The sequence below is a fragment of the Cryptomeria japonica genome, chromosome 7, assembly GCF_030272615.1.
Source record: "Cryptomeria japonica chromosome 7, Sugi_1.0, whole genome shotgun sequence".
NCBI lineage: Eukaryota > Viridiplantae > Streptophyta > Pinopsida > Cupressales > Cupressaceae > Cryptomeria > Cryptomeria japonica.
Genome location: NC_081411.1, coordinates 51,331,141 through 51,358,855, shown reverse-complemented (window position 1 = coordinate 51,358,855; position 27,715 = coordinate 51,331,141). Strand labels below are relative to the sequence as shown.

General features: G+C 37.3%; 1 protein-coding gene across 2 annotated transcripts in view; it reads left to right on the top strand.

Annotated features, from left to right (window-relative positions):
• The window catches only part of LOC131046460 (2-alkenal reductase (NADP(+)-dependent)), a 119,838-nt gene that overhangs the window by 23,220 nt on the left and 68,903 nt on the right, over window positions 1–27,715 (top strand). For both annotated transcript variants that reach the window (XM_057980212.2, XM_057980211.2), the window contains exon 2: window positions 19,153–19,330. In XM_057980212.2, the coding sequence (XP_057836195.2) occupies window positions 19,153–19,330 (178 nt within the window). The remainder of the gene's footprint in view (window positions 1–19,152; window positions 19,331–27,715) is intronic.

Below are 27,715 nucleotides of genomic sequence, written 5' to 3'. Positions count from 1 at the left end.
AGCTCAAATGTCTCTATATCATATTTCTCTGCTAGGATCTCCCCTTCATACTTGTCCACTGCCGGTGTAGCTATCTGTAATTTTCTGGATCCAGTCTCATCTCTAATCATCTTGGACATCTTGGTAGCCTTCCTCTTCTCTGTTACTTCTTGAGAACGTCCAACAAGGCTCTCTAAATCAATTACATTGTCCTCGTCCTCTATCACGATCACCTTGGTTAATCTTTCCTTCAACCAATCTGGGATGGCCGATCTTGTCTCTTTGACTTGAATCTCCTTACGCAATACTTCTTCTTCTCTGGGAGGAGATGTTGCCTCGTTATCTTCTTTATCTTCATTTAGCTCATAATCTTGGAGAGATCCATCTGGTGACCCTTGCAGTGCTTGTCCTTCTTCCTGCCTATCGTTCTGTACCATCGACTCCATAGACTCTTCCACTTGAAGTGTCCTTTTCTCTGGTCTAGAAGATGTGCTGGATGAACGATCTCGATTGGCCCCTTGCTTCTTCTTGGAAGATTCTTTCTTTTCAGGTCTCTCTTTTCTCTTTGAACCTCTTGGATGGAGATTGCCTTCACTTGCACTTCGAAGGTTACCTTCACTTGTATTTCTAGGATTAGGATTGCCTTCGCTCACACTAGCTCCACCTTCGGCTGGTTTCTCTTCCAAAGTGAAAGTCATAGCTATGCCTTGCTCTCTCAACTTCTGATGCTGCACATCAACCCACCTGCGAGTACAAGACAAGACTGGAGCCATCAAAGCATCTAGATCCACGACCTCGGGCTCATTCCAATCTAACCTTATTGATTTGCTTTCTCGGTCATAGGATGACTGGAGATGTCTGCCACTATCCTGTGCTTGGTCGGCCACTCTGTAAATCCTGCATTTCCTGATGAAATCCAAAGGCAATCTAGAATGCATCTTTCTTTTCACTTCAAGATCGTCTAAGAGATTCATCATAAAATCTTCTATTTGGTACTCATGCTTAAACTTCTTACCGACTGTCTCCTCTAAATATCCGTGTGGATCAAAGCTTTCTCTCAAGGCAAAGGATGAAAAAGAATACAAAGCTAACTCCTTCTCTGCGTCATCCATGGCTAAAGCATTAGGACATACCTCAACTGAATTGCCCAAAATGATAGGTACCGGAACTCCATTCCCATGTCTGTGTCTGAATGCCTTCGCATATGCTGCCAACTGTCTTGTTACTTCAAGTAACACAATTCTATCTGTCGGATATCTCGGCAACATGTATGGAGGTGAAGGACATCCATGTACTCTGATATAAGTAAACTTCGGAAATTGGATAAACCAAGCACCATACCTTTTTACTAGCTCCTGTGCATCCTGAGATAATCTGTTGTGAATCCCACCTTGCAACGTCCTCGTGATGTTCATCGTGAAGGTATCATTAACTAGCTTGTAGTTGCTTCCTGGCGGATGATGCAAGTGGACATAGGAATCACAAACTCTGACCTCACCGGGTCCTCTTCCAATCACTCCTCTCTGAGGTAGTCCTGCGTACTCAAAGATCCTAATCAAGGCATATATGACGTATGAACTCATGTAGAAGGACTTGGTAGCCTTGAGTCTCCTCAACTGTACGTCCAAGCAATGGCTAATCATCCTAGCCCAATGAATTGTTCCTTTTCCTTGAATTATCACCTGGATGAAGTAGAACATCCACTTCTCAAAGTAGAAGGCCTGAGGGGCTCCTGTGACTCGGTTGAGCATTGTGATCAAATCTCTGTACTCCTCCTGGAAATCAATCCTATGCGGTGTGTTCGGGATCTTGCTCAGGCGAGGACGACTCTTGAGTAACTAGTTCTTGTTGATGATGCTTAGACAAGCATCTGGATCATCTTCGTACATTGACCTGGCTCCTTCTATGCTCTTGTATATCATGTCTCTGTGCTCTGGAAGATGAAAAGCCTCACTTATAGCTTCCTCTGAAAGGTACGCCAAAGTGTTTCCTTCATTGGACACGATCGTTCTGGACTGAGGATCATAATGACGAGCACACTCGATCATCAACTCATGGCACTGAACTGCTGGAGGGAAGCCGGCCGCCTTAATGATGCCACTCTCGATTATCCTCCGGGCGACAGGTGATGGCTTGCCAATGTAAGGGACCTCTCGAAACTTCTTCGTGCTGAAGTTGCCCAAGTTGGTATCTCCAATGTTGCTCCATTTGGACACGATCTTGGTCTCCACTTCTTCGGTCTTTTGATCTTCCTTCATGAGAGCTGGATGACTGGTGGATGCTCCCGCCTTCGGGGTCGCCATACCTACACAACATTTCATAATAAGAACTAGATTTTGCAATGCATAACATAGATTAGATTAATTTTAGGAAACCTCATGATAAGTCCTTGAGTTATCATTTCCTAAAAAACGATTGAGCTAGTGGAATTCAAAATTTCAAAATTCAAAAATTGAAGTTATGACGATCAAAAATCAAAACAATAAATCCATATCGCCATACCTTTCTTGAGAGCTAACTCTAGAATGCAAAACAAGGAATTTGCCTAGGCAAAATTAATATTTGATGGCTTCAACGTGATCTCTCTCAAGTTAGCAACTTCGCCACCTTTGGGGGTCCTTGACGTGGTTTTTAATGTCTTTGGCAAGCTCGCCTTAACTCTAACCAAGGTTCGCATGTACTCTCCTTTTGATAATGCTTCGCACCACCTTGCTTTAATGAAATTCGCACTCTTTAAACACAATTCGCACTTCTCCTTCCAAGATTGCATGTGAAAGATGATAAATGATGATGTGAAAATGAAAATTTTCACCTTCCCTTTATAGGCGCTTACCTCCCTTCACTACCTTAGGCCGACTTTTACAAAATGAGGCAATTTAAAACGATTTTAAATAAATAACAAAGGCCGACTTTTATAAAAAATTGAAAATTAAACCCAAGCGCTTAATTTGATTTTTAATTAAATTAATAATTAATCAATTATTGCCTTCGTTTTTTAATTAATAAACTCGATTTTTAAAAGGCAAAAATTAATTAATTAATGTTTTAGCGCAAATTTTAAATGCTTTTTTAATTGAATTTTCAAACTTATCGATTTTTAGCATTTAAAATAAATTCAAAAAATGTTTAGCGCCAAAATTGAAAAAGGTAAGGACACAAACCATAATCGCCCTAGTCCCTGACTGAGGGACATGAGCGAATTACTATTTTGATCTTGATTCTTGTGCTTTTGTCGTTCAAAACCTCCATATCTACGTTGAAACTGGCATATTTGCAAGGAATTTCGAACTTGAATGACTTGATTTCGTAAATGAATGGCTCCTGAGGTTGATATCGCCCTGGTCCCTTGGTGAGGGACAGGAGCGATCCCTATGTTCTAGCCAAAATTCTTCGTTTTGTAACCTTTGTTTCTTGTTCATTGCCTTCCAAACGATATCCTTGATCTTGTGTATCTTTGCCTTGTCATGATTTTGAAGGAAAAATGAATGATTTTGTGAAAATCGCCCTGGTCCTTGCCTGAAGGACAGGAGCGATATAGGTTCCTTGTTCAAATTGATCACCTTTTAACGTTTGGCCTCTTTGCACATCATCTTCTTAAGATACCTTTGATACTTTGCAACCTCGCATAACCTTGACTTGGCGTGATTTTTGAAGGATTTGGCTAGTATGGTAAATATCGCCTTGGTCCTTGCCTGAAGGACAGGAGCAATTTTAGATATTCTGGGCTCATCCTTGTTCTTGTCAACGTGCACTTGCCTTCACAATGTAAAACGAGGTCCTTTGATCCTCCTTGGACACTTGAAACTTGATAATCCTTCAAAACTTAGGCCCTCATGAAGATTTCGCTCTGGTCCCTAACTGAGGGACAGGAGCGATCTTGGGTACATAATGAAAATTTTCCATCATCTTAACTTGTAATTGTCTTCAAAGTGCAAAATGATGTTCCTCACTCCCTTTCGAACAGTTAAAATGCGAATGGCAACCCAAATTTGGCCTCATTTGAACACTTTCGCTCTGGTCCCTGACTGAGGGACAGGAGTGAATTTAGGCATTCTAGTGCAAATCCTTTATCTTTGGCGATCTTCATAACTTCGTCCTTCGTCAAGACGCTTCAAAACATCCTTGCCTCCATGTATCCTGACTTGGAATGGTTTGAACTTGAGTGGAAGGCAAGATAATCATCATTTCGCCCTGGTCCCTGGCTGAGGGACAGGAGCGAATTTGCACTTGTAGGCTCCATCATACTTTGCTAACTTCAAAAATTATCTTCAACGATCTTATTGTGCACCTTTTCATTCATCCTTGGCAGGGAGTTTGTTCAAACTTGGCAAGAAATTGACCTAAGGCAAAAATCGCTCTAGTCCCTGACTAAGGGACAGGAGCGCCTAGGCCAATTTGAGTCTTCTATTGATGTTTTGTAATCTTCAATTTGCCTTCAACGGGTTCATTTCATCCTCCTTTCTTGCTTCAAACTCAAAACTTGCTCAATCTTTACCCAAATTTTGCCCTATGAGGAATTTCGCTCTGGTCCCTGGGAGAGGGACGGGAGCTACACTGAATTTCGCCCTGGTCCCTGGCTGAGGGACAGGAGCGAATTTTGCATTTTTGGTCCGTTTTCCTTCACGAAGGCACTTCAAGTTATATTCAATTGATAAAACATATCTCCTTTGATCTCTTCAAATCGTCAAGTTGTTCAAATCCTGCAAGGACAAGGCAATGTTTGATTTTGAGCTCCGGTTCTTCACTGAGGGACAGGAGAGATTTTTTTACTCCTGGGGCATTTCCGTGCTCATGAAATTCTTCAAATTATATTCAACGGAAAGATCATGCCTCCCTTTACCACTTCCACTCGAAAAATCATCTTGATCCTGCAGAGACAATAAGATTTTGAAAAACGAGCTCCGGTCCTTCACTGAGGGACAGGAGCGATTTTGATCCTACAGGCCAAAATATCATGATTTTAGGATTCTAATCACTTCATAAGGCAAAAACAAGTCATTTCCAATGCCCGGGATCAAATATCAAAAAACTCAAAATTTGGTCAAAATTACTCAATTGGACAAAATTCACAATTTCATCATCAACACTTAGACAAATTTATTCAAAATTCCAATTGAAAATAGACCAACTCACTTAGCCTCTGGCGAATTCACTTTATTCAAAAAACTGCATCCTACGAGAGGAAGCTCAAAAAGCTCTCAAGACTGACTGGATTTTGGCCTGAAAAGATCAAAACGGGAACCCTAAGGCTTGACCCTAATCCAGACAATTGACAAACTACCAAAACCCTAAAAAGCAAAGCGAAAAGCGAGCAAAAACGAGCAAAAAAAAAGGGGGTCCCCATTTTAATGGGGCGATGTGTGAAATGGTCACAACAATATCCTTACAATGATATTCGCTTAGTTCGCATACTCGGACTTGGAGAGTACTTAGCAAGCCCAAAATTTTTGACTCGGCAAAAATTGGGCAACTTAGAAAGTACTAAAAATTAAAATTTCTTAATTTTTTTCTTTTTTGCCAAATTCAATTACAAAATGTATTCAATTAAAAAATGACATCTCAAAAGAGAAAATGCATATTTTTATAGTGAAAAAAGGTGTGAAAAATGCATTTTACTTGTATAGGCGATTTTACCCACGATTTTCTTATATCTATAAAAACTTGCAAGTTAAACTTGTAAAAACTAGCGAAGCAATAAAACAGATTACTTGTCAACTCGGAGAGTACTTATAGAGTTTGCAAACTATGGATCAGCGTCTCCTTTATAAAGAAGGAATGCGGTGGGGAAAACATAATACAATGACAACTGTGATACAGGAATTGGAGGTAAAGCTTTGCTGAGTAAATGCCCCTTGCTCAGGGCTCTATAAGTAGTGTTTTATCTAGTGTTCCAAGGGGGCATGTCCCTTTCTCTTTGGGGATGTTCTAGATGTTTCATGGATGCCAGTGGAATGTACTTTATGTCATTGATGAATAAATCGAAGGGGTCAATAATGTTTGATATTTATGTGTAATGTGGAAGGCTCCAAGGCAGTTGGGATATTCAAAATACAGACACATGAAAGGTAATTAAAGACCTTACAAATATGTTTGAGTTGTAAGTTATAGCATTAGGATTTTTTCGATTCTAACCTCACCTTGCAGATTTGTTCAATAAAAGTATCAAATTTATTCTTTGACATATTTCTGCATCTAGAGATTTGTTTGTACTGATATTGATGCTTGAACATGAGCTTCCTTTTTGTCTAGTGAATGAGGATGGATTTTTTTTTTAAAAAAATATTTCCATGTTAGGATTTTTGCAACTTGTTGATGTGTTTTTTTATGCACATGCGAACACATAATACAATACCCAAGAGTATCTTATCCTCTCTTGAACAAAATCTCTCATATGCTGAAGATTGGCTTAAGGATCACTTGAGAAGAATCCAAGGTTCATGAATGTAGGGTCACTACATGTGGATAAGCTCATTGGTTTGATGTGATTATGGTGGAATCACAAGGGGACTTACATTCGAATGCCTGAATACTTGATCTGCTAGAACTTCGATCATCTGATGTTGCAATATAGTGATGCTCTTTGATCCTAAACTAGCTAGAGTGTGAAAAAATGGTGAGAAGATGGATGAATGATTAGATGGAATCCTACCAAGTGAGGTCTCACCATCAACTTGAACAATTTGACACAAGCTCAGTTCAATCTTCTAAGGATATTTCAAAGATCTTTGAATCAATACCATCAAACATTGATCACCATTCAAGTTAATGCATAAACAATGAGTGTAGAATGATTTGAAGTTAAGCCCATATCATTCTAGTTGACCACACAAGGCGCACTTACAAGCAGCAAGAGGCTAGTGGTATGGATTTGGTGGATTCCACATGAATACATTCAACAAATTCCTCCGCTCAATTTAATCGACATGAAAGCAAATCGAGAAGCAAAGACCATGCAAGTTGTTGAAATAACAAATCAAATTCACCTAACTTCAATGAAATCATTTGTTCTTTACAACCATGTTTGGCAACAATCTTTGCCTTCTCCTACTCTAACTTCTATTTTAATTGCTATTCTACTCTTCTTCTACTAACTATTTTCTACCCACTATTCTAGCATTATCAACTATTCTCCAACTATTAACTATTAACCTTTACAAATAAAGAGTCCAAGCTTTTATAGAGAGCTCGTTTACAATGAACGACCAGGATTAAATTGCCATCAATGGCCAAGATTTTACAACGAAAACCCTAATTAGGGTTTGTTACAACAAATTCAATTTGGCCAATGAAATGATTACAACTTTTTAGGATAACCAATAGACAACAAGGGTAGGTGCCTTAGAGTTTGTGCCTCCATATATGAGCTTGATTCTTTGAACTTAGACACGTTTATGTGGACCCCTCAGATTGGTGGAGTAGTGATTGGGATGCCATCTCAATTCGCTTGTAGACTTGGAAGATTTGATACTCGACATTACAAGCTTGCTCGAAGTAGTGGTGATTGGATATATTGAGGTAACTGAGTCTTTCTTTCATCCTCACTTGCTTACCTTGGAGTGATTGTATAACTTTTCTTTCGCACTCCTTTGATCTCTTCATGTCTCCATGGTGCGGGGAAGGTTGAAATTCCTCTTGGGCAAGAAGTTTCTCCTCTTGCACGGTGGTGTAGGTCTTACAATCTTTCTCCGTTTTTGCTTTGCAATCACCATCCTCTCCCATCTGCAAAACAAACAAACATGATATCAAATACATAATATATAACTTTGATAGTTCTTCTTAGCTTGATATATCCCTTGATTTTATGTGTTTTGCAGGTTTGATAAGAAGATCTAGAGGAATTCGCCTTCATGAAGGAGCACTTGAAGTTGCTTTTTGCTTGTGAAGAGGAGCTCTTGATGTTTAATCCACCCTTGATGTTCATTAAGTTGCCCTTTTTCATTGAAGTCACTCACTTCATTGAGATCATGAAGTTGTTAATGTAGATCAAATCATAAGGTTTAACATGAAATTCACTCATGAAGCTTGATTCATGAAGTGAATATTTGCTCATGCAGCTTTTGAAGATGAAGATCGCTCTAGTTGGTTTGCCCATGAAGTTGTTTCTCTCATCTTGCTCATCAGGTTTGTCTTTCCCTTCCAACTCATGAGGTTTGCTTATGATTTCTAACTCACGAAGTTTGTTTAGGTGAAGCTTGCTTGTGTGAAATTCGTTCCAAATCGTTGAGTTGTGAAGTGTAATTTTTATGAGCTTCTCTCTAAATTCCCCAAACATGATGTTCACTCCAAATCGTCAACTCATGAAGTTGACATTCATCTCACCAACTCATGAAATTCATTCATCTCATTAACTCATGAAATTCATTTATCTCAAATTTGCTTCATTCCTTTATGTCTAATTTTCATTCATGAAGGCTTCAAGGCAAAATTCTCTCCAAATCCCCAACTGATGAAGTTCGCTTCAAACTGGCAACTCATGAAGTTGCAAATTCGCTCCAAATCTTGAACTCATGAACTAGGAGGTTCTCTTCAAAACAGCAAGTCATGAAGTTGTAACATCTCATCCGAAGGGTTGTACACATGGTGTCTTATTTCCATTGCCTTGTTTGCTAAGTTTGCTTGTCTTCTCCAAACATGAAATCCGCTCCAAACTGTTCAAACCTGAAGTTCGCTCCAAAACAATCAAACCTGAAGTTCAACTTCGCTCCAATCCTTCAATTCATGAAGTAAGAACTTCGCTCCAAGTTGAGAGATCATGAAGTTCACTCCAAATCCTTGGGTCAATCGCTCCAAACCTTCAATTCATGAAGTTCATTGGCATTGTATCTACTCAAGGCGATCATTCTTCATCTCTCACTCAACTATGTTCATGCATTGATGAAATTTACTCCAAAAGGTGGAATCATGAAGTTCACTCCTAAAAGCAAAGTCATGAAGTTCAAACTTCGCTCCATTCTTGCAACTCACGAAGTTCAAGCTCGCTCCAAAGGGTGGAATCATGAAGTTCGCTTCAAAATGATGACTCATGAAGTTGTGTTTTCTTATTCGCCTCATCTATTTATACCCAACTTCACTCTTAAAGAAGTAAATCACTCCAATTTGTGAGGTCATGAACTTCGCTTCAAAACACCAATTCATGAAGTTGTCAACTTCACTCCAAAACTCAATCTCATGAAGTTATCAACTTCGCTCCAAAAATCAAACTCATGAAGTTGGAAATTTTTGCTCCATAACCCAAACTCATGAAGTCATCAATTTCGCTCCTCTTGGTCAATTCATGAAGTTTGTATTTCGCTCCATCCTAGCAATTCATTAAATAGAAGATTTTGCTCCAATTTGCTCAAACATGAAGTTGACATTCTCTTAGAGGCTTCAAGCATGAAATTCGTTTTGATCTCCTTGCATCTTCATGAAATCATGGAATTCGCTTCAAATATATCACTCCTGAAGTTCGCTTCACTTCCTTAACTCATGAAGTAGGAAATTTGCTCCAAAACAGCAAGTCATGAAGCTGTGAAATTCGCTCCAAAGCATGAAGTCATGAAATATGATCGCTTCACTTACTTAAGTCATGAAGTTTAGCTTCAATTTGAATCCATCCAAGGTGAAATGTTATTCATCATCCTTCTCTCCTCTATTCCAACTTCGCTCATGTGGACTTGCTCATGTGTGTTCATTGATGAAGTTCCCTCTAAAAGCTTAAGTCCTGAAGTTCGCTCCAAAGTTGCAACTCATGAAGTTCGCTCCAAGAAAGCAACTCATGAAGTTCATCTCTGTGTGAAACTCACTCCATTTCATGAAGTTGATATGAGGTTCACTCCAAAATTCCAGCTCATGAAGCTGATTCTTCTCCAACATGAAGTGAGTGCTTAGATTTTTCCATTCTTCCATATTCATCATGAAGAAGTTCGCTCCTAAACATGAAATTCGCTTTGATTTGTTAGTTCATGAAGTTGACTTCAAAACATGAACTCATGAAGTTCACTCCAAAACATGAACTCATGAAGTTTGCTCCTGTTGACGTGTATTTTGTACACTATCAAACACAGAATAAAATACCTAAAGGTACCTTATCCTCTCTTGAATAAAGCCTCTGAATGCTGAAGATATTGTGAAAAGGATCAATCAGGGTGACTTCAAGGTTCTTTGCTGTAGGATCTCTACGTGTGGATAAGCTCTCTGTGGTATGATGTGATTTGCTGGAATCACAAGGGGACTTACACTTGATGACCTGAACATCTGAGTTGCTTTGAATATTGCTGGAACACAGGATTTTTACTAGCTTAGATTTGAAAAAAAGGAAAAAGGACGAGGGTGAGGAAAGGATCTAATTCTTATACTAAGAATGTAGGAGCAATGAATGATCTTTGATGAAATTCTAACTAAGTCTTGTTTTGACATCCCACGACTATCTCCACAAGGTTAGTGCGATCTTCGAAGGAAAACTTTATGATGTTCAGATCATCACTACATGCATAGACACCATCATGTTGATGCATATCAATGAAGAATCGACAATTGAAGTTAAGCTTAAGTTGAATGATTCCAGTTGACTACACAAGGCAAGTCTACAATCAACAAACTGCTAGTAGTATGGATGTACGAATTTCACCATCAATCAAACACATTTCTTCCACTCATCTAATAACATGAAATCAAATATGAGAAGTATAGAGACCATGCAAATTGTTGAATCGACCCATAAATTTCACCATTTCTTCAATGAAGTTTTACAAGTCTTTTACAACAACACCTTGGCAACAATCTTTGCCTTCTCTCTCTACTCTACTCTAATTGCTATTCTACCAACTTGACTAGTTCACTATTCTAACTACTGACTCTCTATTCACTAACTCCCCTCTAACTGCCTTTACAAAATGAAGAGTCGGGGCTTATATAGTGCCCTTAATACAATTCAATGGCTAAGATCAATTTGAGATCAATGGCCAAGATTCAACAATGAAAACCCTAATTAGGGTTTGTTACAACGATTACATAACATTTAATGCTTGACCAATGATAAAATTACATTTTAAGGACACATGTCTTCTCTGGAAAATTCGACCAATAGATAGCTGGGGTAGGTACATCGAAGTTTGTGCCACCTCCCATGAGTTAGGTACATTGAATCTGGACATGCTGAGGTGGACCACACCGACTGGAGAAGTGATGACTGGGATGCCACCTCGTCTGACACTTGGTTGATGCCAATTTGATGTTGCTGAGAAGCTAGCTTTAATTAACTCTTTTGAAACTATCTGCTTCTTCAACGAACCCTTGCTCTGACTTATTTTGTCTTTGATGTCCAGGATGATGATGAACCTCGCCTTGGAATGCCGGATTGGAGAAGGCCATTCCTGATGATGCTTGACTGAAGAAGGCCATCCTTGTCGATGCTAGACTGGAGGAGGTCGCCCTTATCCTTGCTTGATCATCTTTGATGATACTGAGCAGGAGGAGATCATCTTTGTCCTGGATGGGATCTTCCTTGATGAGAGCCTGCCGACTTGTAGATCTTCAGTCTTAGGAGTCACCATCTTGATACCTACACAACATTTCAAAATTAGTTCTCAAGCATTATATCTTGAAGTGTAGAAATCTAAACTTAAAAGGAAGATTTAAGATTTTAATTAGGAAATTTCATGATAAATCTAGAGTTATCATTTCCTAATTAACCATGCAATACTTAGACTTTTCTAAAAAAATGTCTAAAAATCAAACCTTGAACAAGGGTGTCAAGATGATTTTGCCATACCTCCTCTTGAGTATTAAACTCTAAGAAATGATGCAAAAATAGATGAATGTCGCTAGGCAAAGTGTAGATCAAAGCCATCTCTAGGATGAATTGCGCTTCCTCTAGCTTGAAAAGAATAAACTCCACTTCCTTCTAGCCTTCAACACTTAGTAGAAATTTGCTCCACTCCAGCACTATTTCGCACCTCCAATTAGCTCTCCAATTTCTCACTTAAGGCAATGATTGAATGATTTGAAATGTGAAACAAACCCCTCCAATATATAGAGCGCTCACCTCTCTTCTCTCCAAGGCCGACTTGCCAAATAAAAGGTGAAATAATAAATAAAACCTCAAAAGAGTAGGCCGACTTATCAAATAAAGGCAAAATAATGCCTTGAGCGCTTTATCTTTAATTTTAATTTAATAAAAAATTAATTTTAAATGCCTCGAAAATAAAAGTTTGATTTTCCCAAGGCTTAAAATTAATTTATTTAAATGCCAAAATACTTTTGATTTAATGCTAATTCAAATTTCCCAAATGCCTCAAAATTAGTAATTTTGGCGATCTAATGCAATTTGGAGAGTATGAATTTTAGAACAAGGCTTGATGAAACTCCATGATGATTTCGCCCTGGACCCTCTCTGAGGGTCAGGAGCGATTTTTGAATTTTAGCCTTGAATACTTCGCATCTTGACTTGAAAATCTCTTGGAGGGTAAATTGATATCCAGTTAATGTGTTGCACTTCAAATTCGACATTTTGTATGATGAAAAATAGGTGGAAATGTCAATTTCGCTCTGGACCCTCAGCAAGGGTTAGGAGCGATTTTTCATTTTCTAGCTGGAATCCACCTCAACTTGATTGTTGACCCTTCAATATCACTCCCAAAATCCATTTCCTTGCACTACCAAGTCAATTCATCAACAATTTTGGAGGAAAAAATGTCCTTAAAGGCAATTTCGCCCTGGACCCTCAGCAAGGGTCAGGAGCGATTTTTGCAAATTGGGCTTAATTCTCCATCTCTTTTCATTAAAACTTTATTCATCACTAGGCAATGATCTTGCTTCAACCTCTCCATCCAAATTTGCTTCGTTGTTGTAAGGTAAAATGAGGATTTTCAACATTTTCGCTCTGGGCCCTCTCTAAGGGTCAGGAGCGTTTTTTCATTTTGTGACCAAAATCATCAAGTTTCAAAAGCAAAACATTATTCATCATGCTTTTGGAGGTCTCTTCGTCTTATCCTAACCTTGCCTTAGCACCATTTTGAAGAAAACATGCAGTTTTTGTGATTTTCGCCCTGGACCCTCAGCAAGGGTCAGGAGCGACTTTTTGGTTCTAGGCATATTCCTTCATCTTTTGGATTCCAAATCGCCTCTAAGGCATAAAACATCACATCCTCTTCCTATCCACACAAGATTTTGTCTCAATTCCATAAACAAAGGAGAGAATCATGAAAATTCGCTCTGGACCCTCTCTGAGGGTCAGGAGCGAATTTTGTAATTGCCTTCAAAATCCTTACTCTTAACGATCCTTTTTCACTTCAAGGCAATTTAAACATTATTCCAAACTCGTGCCTTGGCTTAGATTTGTCCAAACTTGGAGAGAAAGGCTCAATATTAGATTTTTTGCCCTGGGCCTTCACTGAGGGTCAGGAGCGATTTTTCATTTTTGGCCTGATTGCCTCTTTGTTGATCATCCAAATTATATTCAACGGGTAGAACATGCTTTCCTTCATCCCTTCCAATCATAAAATCACTTTGATCCTGCAAGAATAATGCACATTTGAAAATCTCGCTTTGGACCTTCTCTGAGGGTCAGGAGCGATTTTTGCTATCTGGACCAAAATTTTTCACTTTTCATCTCAAAATTTCTTTGCTAAGGAAGATGTCATCTCGTTTCATGCTATGAATAGAATTTCATGCCCAAGAAAGGTTTAAAAATGTGCTTGTAAAGAATTTCGCTCTGGACCCTCAGCAAGGGTCAGGAGCGATTTTGGTGATTTCAACAAAATCCTTCATTATTTCAAGCTAAAACTCTTTCAGGAGGCAAAAGGAAGTTGCTCTTGTTTCACTCATGTCCAAAACTTGACTTTTTTCCATGCAAGATGAGAGCTATTCAAAATTTCGCCCTAGGCCCTCAGCAAGGGTCAGGAGCGATTTTGCTTTTATTGCCCAAAATTCATCAATTTGCAAGCGTCCAAACCTTTGAATGATGTTCAACCTTCCTTCTAGGAGACCCTGCACATAAAAATTTAGCCAAAATTAGTGACAAATAGGCTCAAATAAAATTTTCGCTCTGGACCCTCAGCAAGGGTCAGGAGCAATTTTCACAATCTAGGCTAAACTGCTCAATCTTCAAGTTTCAAATCACTTCACAAGGCAAGGTAAGATCGTTTTCAAGGCCAGGAAAAAGGTTTTGAGTTCAATCAAGGTGGCAAACGAAGTTTATAATGAATTTCGCTCTGGACCCTCAGCAAGGGTCAGGAGCGAGATTCGCTTTGGACCTCCTGAGAGGGTCAGGAGCGAAATTCGCTTTCGACCCTCAGGAAGGGTCAGGAGCGAAATTTGACTTTTTGAACTCTCTGTCAGGATAATTTTATGGAATATAACATTTAAGTATTCCATATATACTTTCAGGATGTTTGAGAGTGGTTTCAGACCTCCAGGAGCTATATTGCAAAATCTAGTTTTTGGAGGATTTTGAGTTTTCAGACTTAGTCAAATTTCAGGATCAGGACATTCCAGACTTAGCCAAATTTCAGGATCAGGACATTCCAGACTTAGCCAAATTTCAGGATCAGGACATCACTCCAACAGGGCCTACTATCCAGGTGATCCCCTTGGTGACACTCAAAATGCAAAGGCTAACTAACAAAACCCTAAAAGACCTAGAAAACAAACCCTAAAAAGCAAAAAATGGCAGGGGTCCCCATTTGCAATGGGGCGATGTGTGAAATGGTCACAACAGCTCCAAAACATGAACTCATGAAGTTCTGAAGGTGGAATTCACTCTTGAGGCTTTGAGGATGAAGTTCGCTTCTGAGATTAAGTTCATGAAGTGGATTTCAAACCAAGATCAAACTCCCTTTTGTTCATTTTTGCTTATGCTCTCAACTTCAATACCTTGTAACTTGCTCAACATGAGATCTTAGAGTGAGTCTTCTGTCATGCCCCCTCCTGGATCGTTATATATATACGGAGAGAGAGAGAGAGACCCTAAATGAATAAATTATTATTATTAATTAATATAATAATTACCAATGAATGATTATTTAAAATTCATTAATTAAATATTATTTATGAACATGACTTGAATATTATATATTATCAACATAATTTATATATTCAATAATAAATAATAATATAGTTCAGTGGTTCTATCCACTTCTATCAAAAAAAAAAATATACACATACGTATCACTAAGAGATGCGAATTATCATCTATACGTATTACTAAGAGGTGCAACTCTATTTATACGTATTATGATAAATTTATACGATTTGTTTATACGTATTACGAAGTCAGTGATTTGTCAAGGAGAAGATGCGAATTAATTTAAGAGCAATTAGATTATGAAGTGGTGCGATTTCTTAAGGAAATGTTTTATCTTTAAAACAAATAATTGTTTAATGAAGAGTCATATCATTTGTAAAAAGCTATACCTTTCTAGGTTAAATGCAAGATACTAGAGTGAGAAAAAATCTAGAATGTGGAGGGAGAGGGAAGAATAATAATACGGAAATTATTTCAGACTGAGAAAATATTAGAGTGAAGTGAGATGTTAGATGCTGAAGAATAATCAGAAAAGAAGGTAATACCATTTCGTGGTGTGCATCAGACTGAACACATACAGATCAGCCACAAGAAGAGTTTATATGGAAATGAACAGCAGATTGGACTGAAAATTGTGAGAAGACTATCTACAAGTGTGTATGGTGTACGGAGTTTGAAAAGAAAGACAGATCAAAGATATACACCAAGTGTGTGTATAATAAAAGATCTTTGTGTGAGAGTGGTGTATGTGTAGAGTGAATAAAGAGATCTTTAATAGAATATCTTTCAGTTGTAGCTAAGATGATAAGGAGGACTGCTATGTGGTTAGAGAGAAAGGTCTGAAAGCTACGACAGCCGGTCACGCACAGGTAAGTCATGAATGAACATTTTATTATATATGTTAATAAATATAAATAATGAACATGTTATTACATATGTTAATGAATATAAATAATGAATACTTTAATACATATGCTAATGAATATAAGTAATGAACAGTTTAACACATATGTTAATGAATGATTTTCAGATGTTAATGAATATGTATAGACATATGTTAATGAATACATATCAATGAATAGTTAGGAATATAAGATAATAAATGTGAATATTTGATAATGGACATTTTCTGAATATATGTTATGGAATACATGTTAAGTTAGGAATATGTAAATGTGAATGGAAAGTAGTAATCAATTATAAAATGTAATATAAATGTGATTATATGATGGAGGCTATAGGGAGGAAACTCCCTTAGCCTAATGGAGGGATTATGATAATCCCTGGTAGGCAGTATATACTGAATATCTATATGCATATATATGGCTTCGTTGACTAAGGTCATCCAAGAAGAGACGGATCTGGCCGGTCCCCCTCTGGTAGACTTGGATGATGAGATGCATCATCCAAGGCAAGGAATGGATCATATAGGATGGTCTTCCTTGGTATGGCTTGGGTGTAAGAAATTACATCCAAGACAGGAATCGAATTAACCTTCGATTTCCTGGATGGCTTGGAACCAAGATGGGTTCCAAGAAGGCGAGTTTCACAACCGCCTAAGGATATGTCCCAGTACTGCACTTGTATCCTTTTTATTAAATAAGAATTGAGATTAGCGTTAATTAAGTAATTTAGGTTTAATTGCAAATTAGATTAGCTATATATGTATATTTGTTGTATTTCTAACAATCTGTTTTGTAGGGTAGTGGTCTCTAACTAGTAGGGACATTACATCTTCACTCTGTGGGAGAAGTGTAAGAAATTCACTACACAAGGAGTGTTCATGAAGTGAAGTTCGCTCATCAAGAGTATTACTTGAAGTGACCTGCAAATTGACAATTCTTCTTTACTCATGATTGTACTTTTGACATCTAGACTTAAAAAACTTACTTCACACTCATGCAAGACTATCTACCTGACTCCTTAGCCATTCTTGACGACTTACACCCTTCGAATGCAAAGGCTAATAGCAGAAGACTCGACACTACCTAGAAAGTAGGAAAAAAGTGGGGGTCCCCATTTGCAATGGGGCGATGTGTGAATACCTCACAACTCAACCATTTGCTCGAAGTTTTAGGAGTGAAAATGTAATGTCCCCATTTTGGAGGAGAATTAATTAATTAATTTAATTAGTTAAATTGTCCAAATTATTATTATTTTTCATGGATAACTTAATTAATTATTTTAATTAATAATATTAAGTTAATTATTTATAAAGTTGTCAAATAAATTAAAAATTAAAAGATGACTTTATATTTAATTAATTTAATAAAGTGCTTATTAAATAATATATCTTAAAGTCACTTCTAGAAGCTCTTGGATGTTGGGGTGAAAAAGTATAAAGGGGGATCTAACTGAAGCTTTGAGGCAATTTTGGATTTGGATTGTGATATTGAATTGAGTTTTGTAGAACCAAGAGGTGTCTGCAGAATATTATCTTTGGGAACGGAAACTCCCATAGATAGCATAACTGAGGGAGTGAAAGACCTTCCGAGGGGTTGCAGTTGAGAGTGGGAGACAAATCAGTCTTCCATAGTGTGCCTATTGAGTTTGCTATACTTTCATGGTGGATGGATATTCATGGCTATCTCAGATTTTCAGATCTAGTGTCCATTGTGCATCTATTTTGAGTGAAGGAATGAGGTGATCCTATTGAAGGATATCTTGGAGTTAACTTGTGAGTCTACTGTCATAAATGCCAGGTCGGAAGCAAGTTCGAATTCCTCTCTCCTTGTCCTCGATTTTGATCATATCATTTCATTAAGACAACAAATCATCCTTCTGAGGCCATCGATAGATTGGGAGAAGATAGGCAATACTTTTTTGAGCCAATTGGAGGAGGTATCATGGGAGAATCGGGGCCATATCAGTCTGAAACCAAATCTACCCAGTCAGCCTACTATCTTCGATTCTGCTCATAACTCATTCATTTGGCATCGAATCTCTTCAATAAAGACAGGGCTTCATTGGTAGAGGGAAGGCGATTCTTTTGTGACAAATTGGAGTGTGTTTGAAGGAGGGATTAGAGTCTAATCAGTCTGAGACAATTCGTATCAGTCAGCCTACACCTTTGATTTTGGCGTACAGCTCTTTATATAGGCATCGAACCTCAATAAGAAAGGAAACACTGCTTTGGTGATGATAAGGTGATCATTTTAAGAAGGATTGAAGCTAGCAGCAGGCTGTCATTATTCTCAGACCATCCTACTACAGCAAAGGGGACGATTTCTGAAGACAAAGGTTCTAAAGCTGATTGGAGGTTTCAAAGTCAACGATATTGCTTGCTTTTTCAAGGCGCCAAACTCCAGGTTCATTAGACATTAATCATTCATTGTAATTTCAGTTTGAATGTACTTGTCTTCAGAAAACCTGAAAGTAGATCTTAATAACAGTCCATGTGTCTGACATAAGACTGTCAATGTAATGTCTTTTGATCATCATATGAAAATTAAAAGTGGAAGGAGAATTGGTTGCATCTTCATACATGTTTTTTTCTGAGGATGTATGACAACTGTTTGTCAAATGTCAGTTAGCTGTTTGTCTATGATTGTGAGCCTAATTTAATATAACACATCTCAAGAAAGTTGTTTATGCATTCTTGGCAATCATTCAATCAATTCTAGTCATTGTTAGTAGCTAAATCTGTCAAAACATGTGTTGAATAGCTTCCCTATTAAACTGAAATTCTGAGACAACATATCAGCAAGACATAAACTTGGTATCGGCAGGTTAAATAGACAATTGTTCGCAAATATTCCTTGTGTTTTCAGACATATCACTACAGGGGATATTTCAGAAAATCTAAGCCTATGGATTCCTTTCATATAAACTAAAAGGACAATTTTTGACTGTCAGTAACTCAGCAGTTAACATAGTCACGCATTATGCTGAGCATTTACTGTATAACACTGCTAACAAACCATAATAGGTTACAGAATGCTTAATTATGATCTCTTTTATGTATATACTGTGTTCTTGAAAATTACAAGGATATATAATGTTGGTAGCTGATAAGAATGATGAACATCTCTTGGAAATTGTAGTAAACAATAGACAACGAAGCCCATTTTGTCCACTATTAAGTTTTCTGAATTTCAATTGAACTGTAAGAAATATTAAAATTTTGGAGCTATACTTTCTCTTGGTTTTTGATGTTCTTTTACATACAGGTTCTACAAGGTTTTGTGGTGGCTAAAGTGATTCTTTCAGATCACCCGGATTTTAAAGAGGGTGATTTAGTATCTGGAATGTCTGGATGGGAAGAGTACTCCATAATACCGAAAGGAAAGAATTTAACAAAGATCACACGTACTGATTTACCACTTTCATATTTTGTGGGTATTTTAGGTACAGTTTATAATTTTATTTCACTCTCAATTTTGTACAATGAACAATTTTGCATTTTCTTGTCAATCATATAGTATTGTATTATCTCTTCATATTGCAAATGAACTCAGCTAATGTTGTCTCTTGCCTTATCAACTTAAGGATTTAGCCATATATTTATATCGAGGAATTCATGTAGGATTATTTTGCGTATTTTATAAATTCTTTTAGTTCCGAATTATTTAACTATTTTTTTGTTCGTATTTTTGCTTTGATATCACTAAAGGTTTTTCTCAAACACTTTCTACAGGAACGATCGAATGCATTTATATGCACTTAAGTGTTAGCATATGCTTGGTCTTCTTCTGCTTAACTAGAAGAGATAAATTGTTTATTTTTGCATTTGTGATTTCTATGTAGCTCTCAGTCCATATGCATTGCAAAGAAAATAAAAGGGAAAATTTTGTTTTGAAATATTTGGTTTCATGTACTCTAGAGCGTGACTGAAAGGCTTAGGTATTGTTGGTATGAAATATTGGTCCTTGAAAATAAATGCATTGGGATTCAAGTCAATACCATCAAACATTGATCACCATTCAAGTTAATGCATAAGCAATGAATGTAGAACGATTCGAAGTTAAACTCATATCATTCTAGTTGACCACACAAGGCGCACTTACAAGCAGCAAGAGGCTAGTGGTATGGATTAGGTAGATTCCACACAAATGCATTCAACAAAGTCTTTCACTCAATCTAATCGACATAAAAGCAAATTGAGAAACAAAGACCATGCGAGTTGTTGAAGTAACGAATTAAAATTCACCATAACTTCAATGAAATCAATTGTTCTTTGCAACAAGTCTTGGCAACAATCTTTGCCTTCGCCTAATCTAACCTATTAACTATTAGCTAACTACTCACTATTAACCAACTATTAACTATTAACTATTAGCCTTTACAAATGAAGAGCCTGAGCTTTATATAGAGAGTTCATTTACAATTAATGACCAGGATTGATTTTCCATCAATTGTCAAGATTTTACAATAAAAACCCTAATTAGGGTTTGTTACAACAAACTCCCCTTAGCCAATGAGAAAATTACATTAAAAAATGTGAACCAATGGATATCAAGGGTAGGTGCCTAGGAGTTTGTGCCATCATTGGTGAGTCAGGTTCATTGAATCAAGACATGCTGAGGTGGACCTCTCTGGTTGGAAGAATAGTGACTGGGATGATGACTGGGATCTTACCTCCAACTTGCACTTCGTGGACTTGGAAGATTTGATACTTGATATTACAAGCCTACTCGAAGTAGTGGTGATGGGATATATTGAAGAAATTGAGTCTTCCCATCATCCTCACTTGCTTGCCTTGGAGTGATTGTATAACATTCCTTCTATATATGAAAAATAAAGCAAGTATAGTATCAAATGCATATGATATAAAGCTTATATAATCTCTTAACTTGACATAATCTCGGACTTTGTGAGACTTGCAGGTCTGATAGGTCAGAATTCGCTCTAGGAGGCTCTGCAAGGTATACATTTCAAAAAAATTTGCTCAAAAGTCCTCATGAGGTATAGTACTTGATGAAGTTCACTTTGAACATTTGATAAGGTATACATTTGATGAAATTCGCTCTAGAGGTCTTCCAAGGTACATCAATTAGGTAAGTTCGCTCTAGGAGGAGTGCAAGGTACATCATTTTGTGAAACCCGCTCCTAGTCTCCTATGAGGTAGACAACTTACTAAAATTTGCTCTGAAAAGTGTGTGAGGTACCTACTTGAACAAATTCGCTCTAAAACCTTTGTGAGGTACAAATTCAAAATTTTTCTCTAAGAGCCCTCCAAGGTACATAATTCCAAAATTTCGCTCTGACTTGCTTGTGAAATACACATTTTCACCAAATCCGCTCCAAGCTGCTTGCAAGTTACATGCATAATGAAATTTGCTCTAGAAGGCCAGCAAGGTACATGGTTTGATGGATTCACTCTAGACAGGCTGCAAGGTACATGTATAAAGAAATTTGCGCTGGGACCTCTCTAAGGTACATAGGAAGAATTCACTCTAAGACCCTTGTAAGGACAAGGCAAAGACATGTTCAAATTCACTCAATGACCATCAGCAGATTGTTCTGGATCCTCAACAAGGACAAGGTTAAGGTAGGTAAATTCGCCCAATGTCCTTTTAAGGACATGACCTATATGATCAAGTTCACTTGGTGACCAGCCTAAGGACAAGACTTGAGGTGAATTCTCTCTATGTCCTTAGTAAGGACAAGACCCAAAGTGCAGTTCGCTCTTGGACCAAGGTAAGGACGAAGTTAAGATGTGAGAATTTCGCTCACCGTCCCTGTTGTGAGGTATTCACACATCGCCCCATTGCAAATGGGGACCCCCACTTTTTGCTTTCTAGGGTTAGCTCTTTTAGTTTTGTTGTTGGTCATTTTGGTGTCTTAGCCTTTGCATTGAAGGGATTGAGTTTCTTAGAGGTCATCAAGCCAGGTGGATCTCCTCAAGGTGGAGTGAAGGAGGCCATGTTAGTTGAGTGATTAGGGGTTATTTAGATCATTCCTAGGGCTTTTGTGTACTACCCGGTCACACTTCAAGTTGCTAAATCAAACCTTGGTTGAATGCATAGTGTCCTCCTAGGTCCTGTCCCTTACATCAAGGTCAGAGCGAACTCACCTTAGAAGTTTGGAATGTCATCCTGATCCTGAAGTGTCCTGAAATTTGATCAAGTCTGGAAATTTGAAGGATCCTCCAAAAACTAGATTTTGCATTGTAACTCCTGGAGGTCCGAAACCACTCTCAAACATCTTGACAATATATATGGAATATAACTTAAAGTATAAGTTTCTCTTTCTTATACTTAAATGTTATATTCAAAGTTACCCCGAGTTTTCGAGACGGGGACGACAGGGGACAGCAAATTTTTTTCCCAAATTTGGGGACGGCGGGGGACGACAAAGGGGACGGCTATATAAAATATAGGAAAAATTTAAAATATATAGGAAAATTTCAAAATTCTAAATGTTCATATGAAAACATGGATAAAGCATGCATACATACATTATATTCATATGAAAACAATAAAACATGGATATAGCATGTGTATGATACTATGAAAAGTTGAAAACATTTTAGAATGTAAATTCTGAACATACAACATTGTTACATAAATCAGAATTTCAATTCATTCACATTGTCAATATGCATATCAATAGACTCGTAGGTTAAATTTTCCCTACTTCTATCGATGCAGTTTCCCCCCATATTTTTCAATGGGGGTTTGTGGGCAGCACCCCCAAGGTGGGGTTAAGGGGCAGCGTCCCTTGCGTGCTCCTTGTCGCGATACAGGGCGGGGTCGACGGGCAGCGCTCCGCGAGGCCAAAAAAACTTATTCTTTAATAAAGGTGTTGGGTGTTATTTTTCTATTGACTCGCCGAGTTTGGCGATTTTCTAATCTCTGTGTCAAAATGCCCAAAGGCTATACTGCTGCCATATAGTTTCATTGTCAAAATTATGAATTAAATTAATAAATTTAAAATTTAATTAATGTTATCTTTAATTTTTTTAATTTTTAATAACAATTTTGAATTAATAAGGGGCCTATATTAGAAAATTTAAATAAAAAATTGAAAATACAACTTTTTAAATTTTTTTAATATTTTTTAAGGGCCTTAGATATGGGGGACGTCTGGCCGTCCCCGGGATGGATTGGGGACGTCCCAGCCGTCCCCAGCCGTCCCCGGGACGTACGGACGTCCCCCAGAGCTAGGGCAGGCGTCCCCCCGTTTTGGGGACGTCCCCTCAAAATTTAGGACAATTTGGGGACGGGGGGAAACGTCCCCTAGCCGTCCCCAAGTCCCCGAAATGTCCTCGGGATGGGGACGGGGGTTTTCAGGTCGGGGATGCGTCCCCGGGTAACTCTGGTTATATTCCATATATAAATCCTGACAGAGAGACTAACTTGTCAACAACTTCACCTTTGAGCACATTTGGAGAACTTCGGGTTCAAGACGAAGTGAGCGAACTTTGGGTTCAAGTGGAAGTGAGAAAACTTCGGGTTTAAGACGAAGTGAGCGAACTTCGGGTTCAAGTGGAAGTGAGCGAACTTCATGTTCAAGGGGAGATGAGCGAAGTGCAAGGTTCATGTGTTGAATGAGATAAGCGAAGATTTAACTTCATGTTCGAGAGGAGGTGAGCAAACTTCATGTTGAAGGAGAGATGAGCGAACTTCATGTTGAAGGAGAGATGAGCGAACTTCATGTTGAAGGAGAGGTGAGCGAACTTCATGTTGAAGGAGAGGTGAGCAAATGTAATGTCCCCTACTAGGATTTGGTCTATTTCAACCATAATTAATCTGTTTCAAATTACTTATAGCTTAAACTAACTTGATTTAGAGTCAAGACTACCTTAACATAAATCAAATCTGGATTGTTCAATGTTTCTATAGTCCATCAAGTACTAGCTATCTTACCATACTAAACAGATAATCTTATTCTGATTTATTCACAGATCGTTAGATCGTTAGATATTTACTAATTTATATGAACTATTACTAATTTCTAAAGGTATTATATTAAAATTTATTATTATCAATATCTATACTTACAATCGTTATATTATTCCTTACTCTGATTTGAATATATATATACATAAATAAATAAATAAATAAAGTAATATTGCCACCTATTGTATAAATTACTAATACTACTACTTAAACATTACTTGTTAGTAATATGTTTGGTGGCTGGTAATGGCAGACAGGTCTGACATGTGTCAGATCTGATGTGCCACTGCATATGGAATTAAGGATGACTGTCATAGTTTATACGAATATTACCATTGCATAAAAACATCATCAGACTTCGTATATTAATCATACGTATTAAGCACATCACTATGCAAACCCCCAAGAAAAAGGATATTACTGCCTGTAACTTAATCATGGTTCTGATCTTATATGATCTATCGTCTGATCTCCTTTTGTGAGTACATACTATACGATAATTACCCATCTATAAGATGGTTCCGGATAACCTCCCCGTTGCACACAAACTTCCAACCTTATCTTTTCTCCGCCTAGATGGCACTGATGTTCCCGAATCCATCTTAGACTTGCACAACACAACCTACATTCAAATATAAATGGCCACAAGTCCCCAAATGCAGTTTACACAATTCATGCTACTTCCAACTCTTAGTCTTTCATGACAATTCCAACAATCACTAGCGTCGATATAAATTCCAACAAATGTTGCAACAGATTGAGCCAATATGATTGCCAAAGCTCATGCAAAATATATGTATAAATTTCACACAAAAGCTTGTTTATTCAGAATATATAAAGTGACACATATCAATGTTCACAATCTAGAATATATTAAAACTAATAATAATCTCCAATCCCAATGTCATTATTATAATGCTATTTTTCCTTTACTTCTCAACAACCTTGCGTACTTAGGAATTATATGGCACCTATCATATAGCTTTCTAGCTGTTAGTCAACCGTTTGATCCCGCAGTGTGAATGTGTGATATTTAACATTTATCCCGATATCGATAGCAGGTTGCTTAGTCCTGTGAGTCCACTTCTTTAATATTTACAATATTCCCTCACTCATCATGATCGAATATCGATAGCAACTGGCTCACCAACTATTTCTATGTTGCTCCTAGACTTAAATGATCACTAAGAATATAACACTCCAGATCAACACCCGATAACAAATGTGCGCTAGACGACTCTAGGGGATGTGTGGTACACGGTCATTGCATCGTATTTGTTCAAACCACAACCTTAGACTTCCTTTTGTTTATTCATGAACTCCAATGTTATAAACCTGATTGATGAATGAAGTGCTTTAACTACGTCTTAATGGATTGTGTGTTATATTTCTCATATAATTTTCATATTTACCATAGACAAAACGGGAAACAGAAAGAACGACATTGACGACTTCTCCATCGAAAACAACAGGTAAAAATATACTTTTTATAGATTCCAATTGCATGTATTATCTTTGTGTTTCTTTGAACACAGATTCAAACTCTTTTCTTTTTCCCTCATTTCTTTCCTATTCCTCCCCTCCATTCGGAATTATTATGATCGTCATCTTATATGATGTATTTGGAATGATAAGTCCCTTGGTAAGAGGTGCGTCCCATGTCCTTTAATACTTAACTTTCTTTATACAGCTATTAATCGCACCTTGTGAAATATCGTTAAGATCTGTAATCTTGACTTATGATGATAATAATTATTAATTCCTTATTGAGTTAATAGTTATGGTAACCGTTGTCAAGCGCTATCTATCACCTTGACACCAACTAATGATCATTCTTTCTAATCTCTTCGTATCACAACGTTAATCTCAAGGATGCTTAAGGGTAATTGGAATCGTCTATGTTCACAAACGCTCCCCCTCATACGATAGTTGACTTAATAGTTCTCAAGATGATGGATATCATTCACTCCTAACGTAGCTCTATTCTATGCCAATATGATTCCTTAGCATTACTCGATATTCGAAATGGTCTCCTCTTAAGCTGTAAAATATACCTTCATCAAGATGTGTATGTATTCTATACTCGGAAATATCCGAGTCTATAATATACTGTAGGCTGATTGTTAATAAATAACATAATTAATTTATAATAATATTATGTTAATTTAAGATTATTAATAAATATGTTAATTTAAGATTATTAATAAATTATGTTTTATGTAAGTAATAGATAATCGTAAATAACAAATTAATAAATAATAATATTAATATTATTTTTATATCAATGAATGATTAATATTACTATTAATATTATTAACATCAATTATTAATTATATAATAAATGATAATTTATTATTATGATGAAGAATCACAAAATCTATTATTAATTACATCACCAGGATGTGGGTTTATGACAACCCTCTCACTTTAGAGGAAAATCGTGAAGTCTCATAAATGAGACGATTTTCCAATCTTATTCAATGTTAATTAATAAATGTTTTAATTATCGTATTTAGCTATCGTATGTTGAAGGAGAGATGAGCGAACGTCATGTTGAAGGAGAGATGAGCGAACTTCATGTTGAAGGAGAGATGAGCGAACTTCATGTTGAAGGAGAGGTGAGCGAACTTCATGTTGAAGGAGAGGTGAGCAAACTTCATCTTTAAGGAGAGGTGAGCGAACTTCATGTTGGAGGAGAGGTGAGCGAACTTCATGTTGGAGGAGATATGAGCAAACTTCATGTTGAAGGAGAGGTGAGTGAACTTTAACATTAGAGCAAAGTTGCTTTCTTCACAGGTTTACATTTTAAAGCAAAATTGACTTCATGTTCAAGCACTTTGGAGCAAAATTCATGACCTAGCAAAATGAAGCGATCTTGAGAGTGAAATATATCAACTTCATGTATTGAGCAAGGAGAGTGAAATTATGCTTCATGAGTTGAAGGGAGTGAGCGAGGTTTTAACTTCGGTAGTTGAGAAAGGTGAGCGAACTTCATGTTGAAGGAGAGGTGAGCAAACTTCATGATGGAGATGATAGGAGCAAACTTCATTTTTCACCACTATAGAGCGAAGTTCATTCCTTCATAAGTTAGCATTTTAAAATGAAATTGACAACTTCATGTTCAAGCACTTTGGAGCGAAGTTCATAACCTAGCAAAATGAAGCGATCTTGAGACAAAATATATCAACTTTGTGCATTAAGGAAGAAGAGCGAAGTGCAAATTTCATGAATTGGAGGACATGAGCGGACTTCTTCACGTTGAAATTAGAGGAATGAAGGAAATTTCATAGCATTTACTTTATGAGTTGAGTGAGGAGAGCGAATTTCAAAGAATAAATTTTGTAAACACATCACTTTTGGAACAAACCTCATATGCACACCACTAAGAATGAACTTCATGAATTGAGGTAGGAGAGTGCACTTCATGAAGTGAGGTAAAAGAGCGAATTTCATGCAAGTGAACTTCATGAGTTGAGAAAGATGAGCAAACTTAATAAGCAAGGTGAGAGAAATGAACTTCATGCACATGCCACTTAGGGTGATCTTCATGTTAAAACCCACTTGAGCGAATATCAACTTCATGAAGCAAGCTTCATGAGTGAATTTTAACTTCATGTTTGAGATAAGCAAGCTTCATGTAGGTTGCTTCAACGCAAAATTCCAACTTTACAAACCAAGGGATACGAATGAACTTCAAGAATTAAGACATGAGCGAACTTCATGATTTGATCTACATTAACAACTTCATGATCTCAGTGAAGTGAGTGACTTCAAAGACAAGGAGAACTTAATGAACATAAATAATGGAATACACTTTAGAAGCTCCTCTTCATCAGCAAAAAAGCAACTTCAAGTGTTGCTTCATGATGGCGAATCCTCTCTATATGCT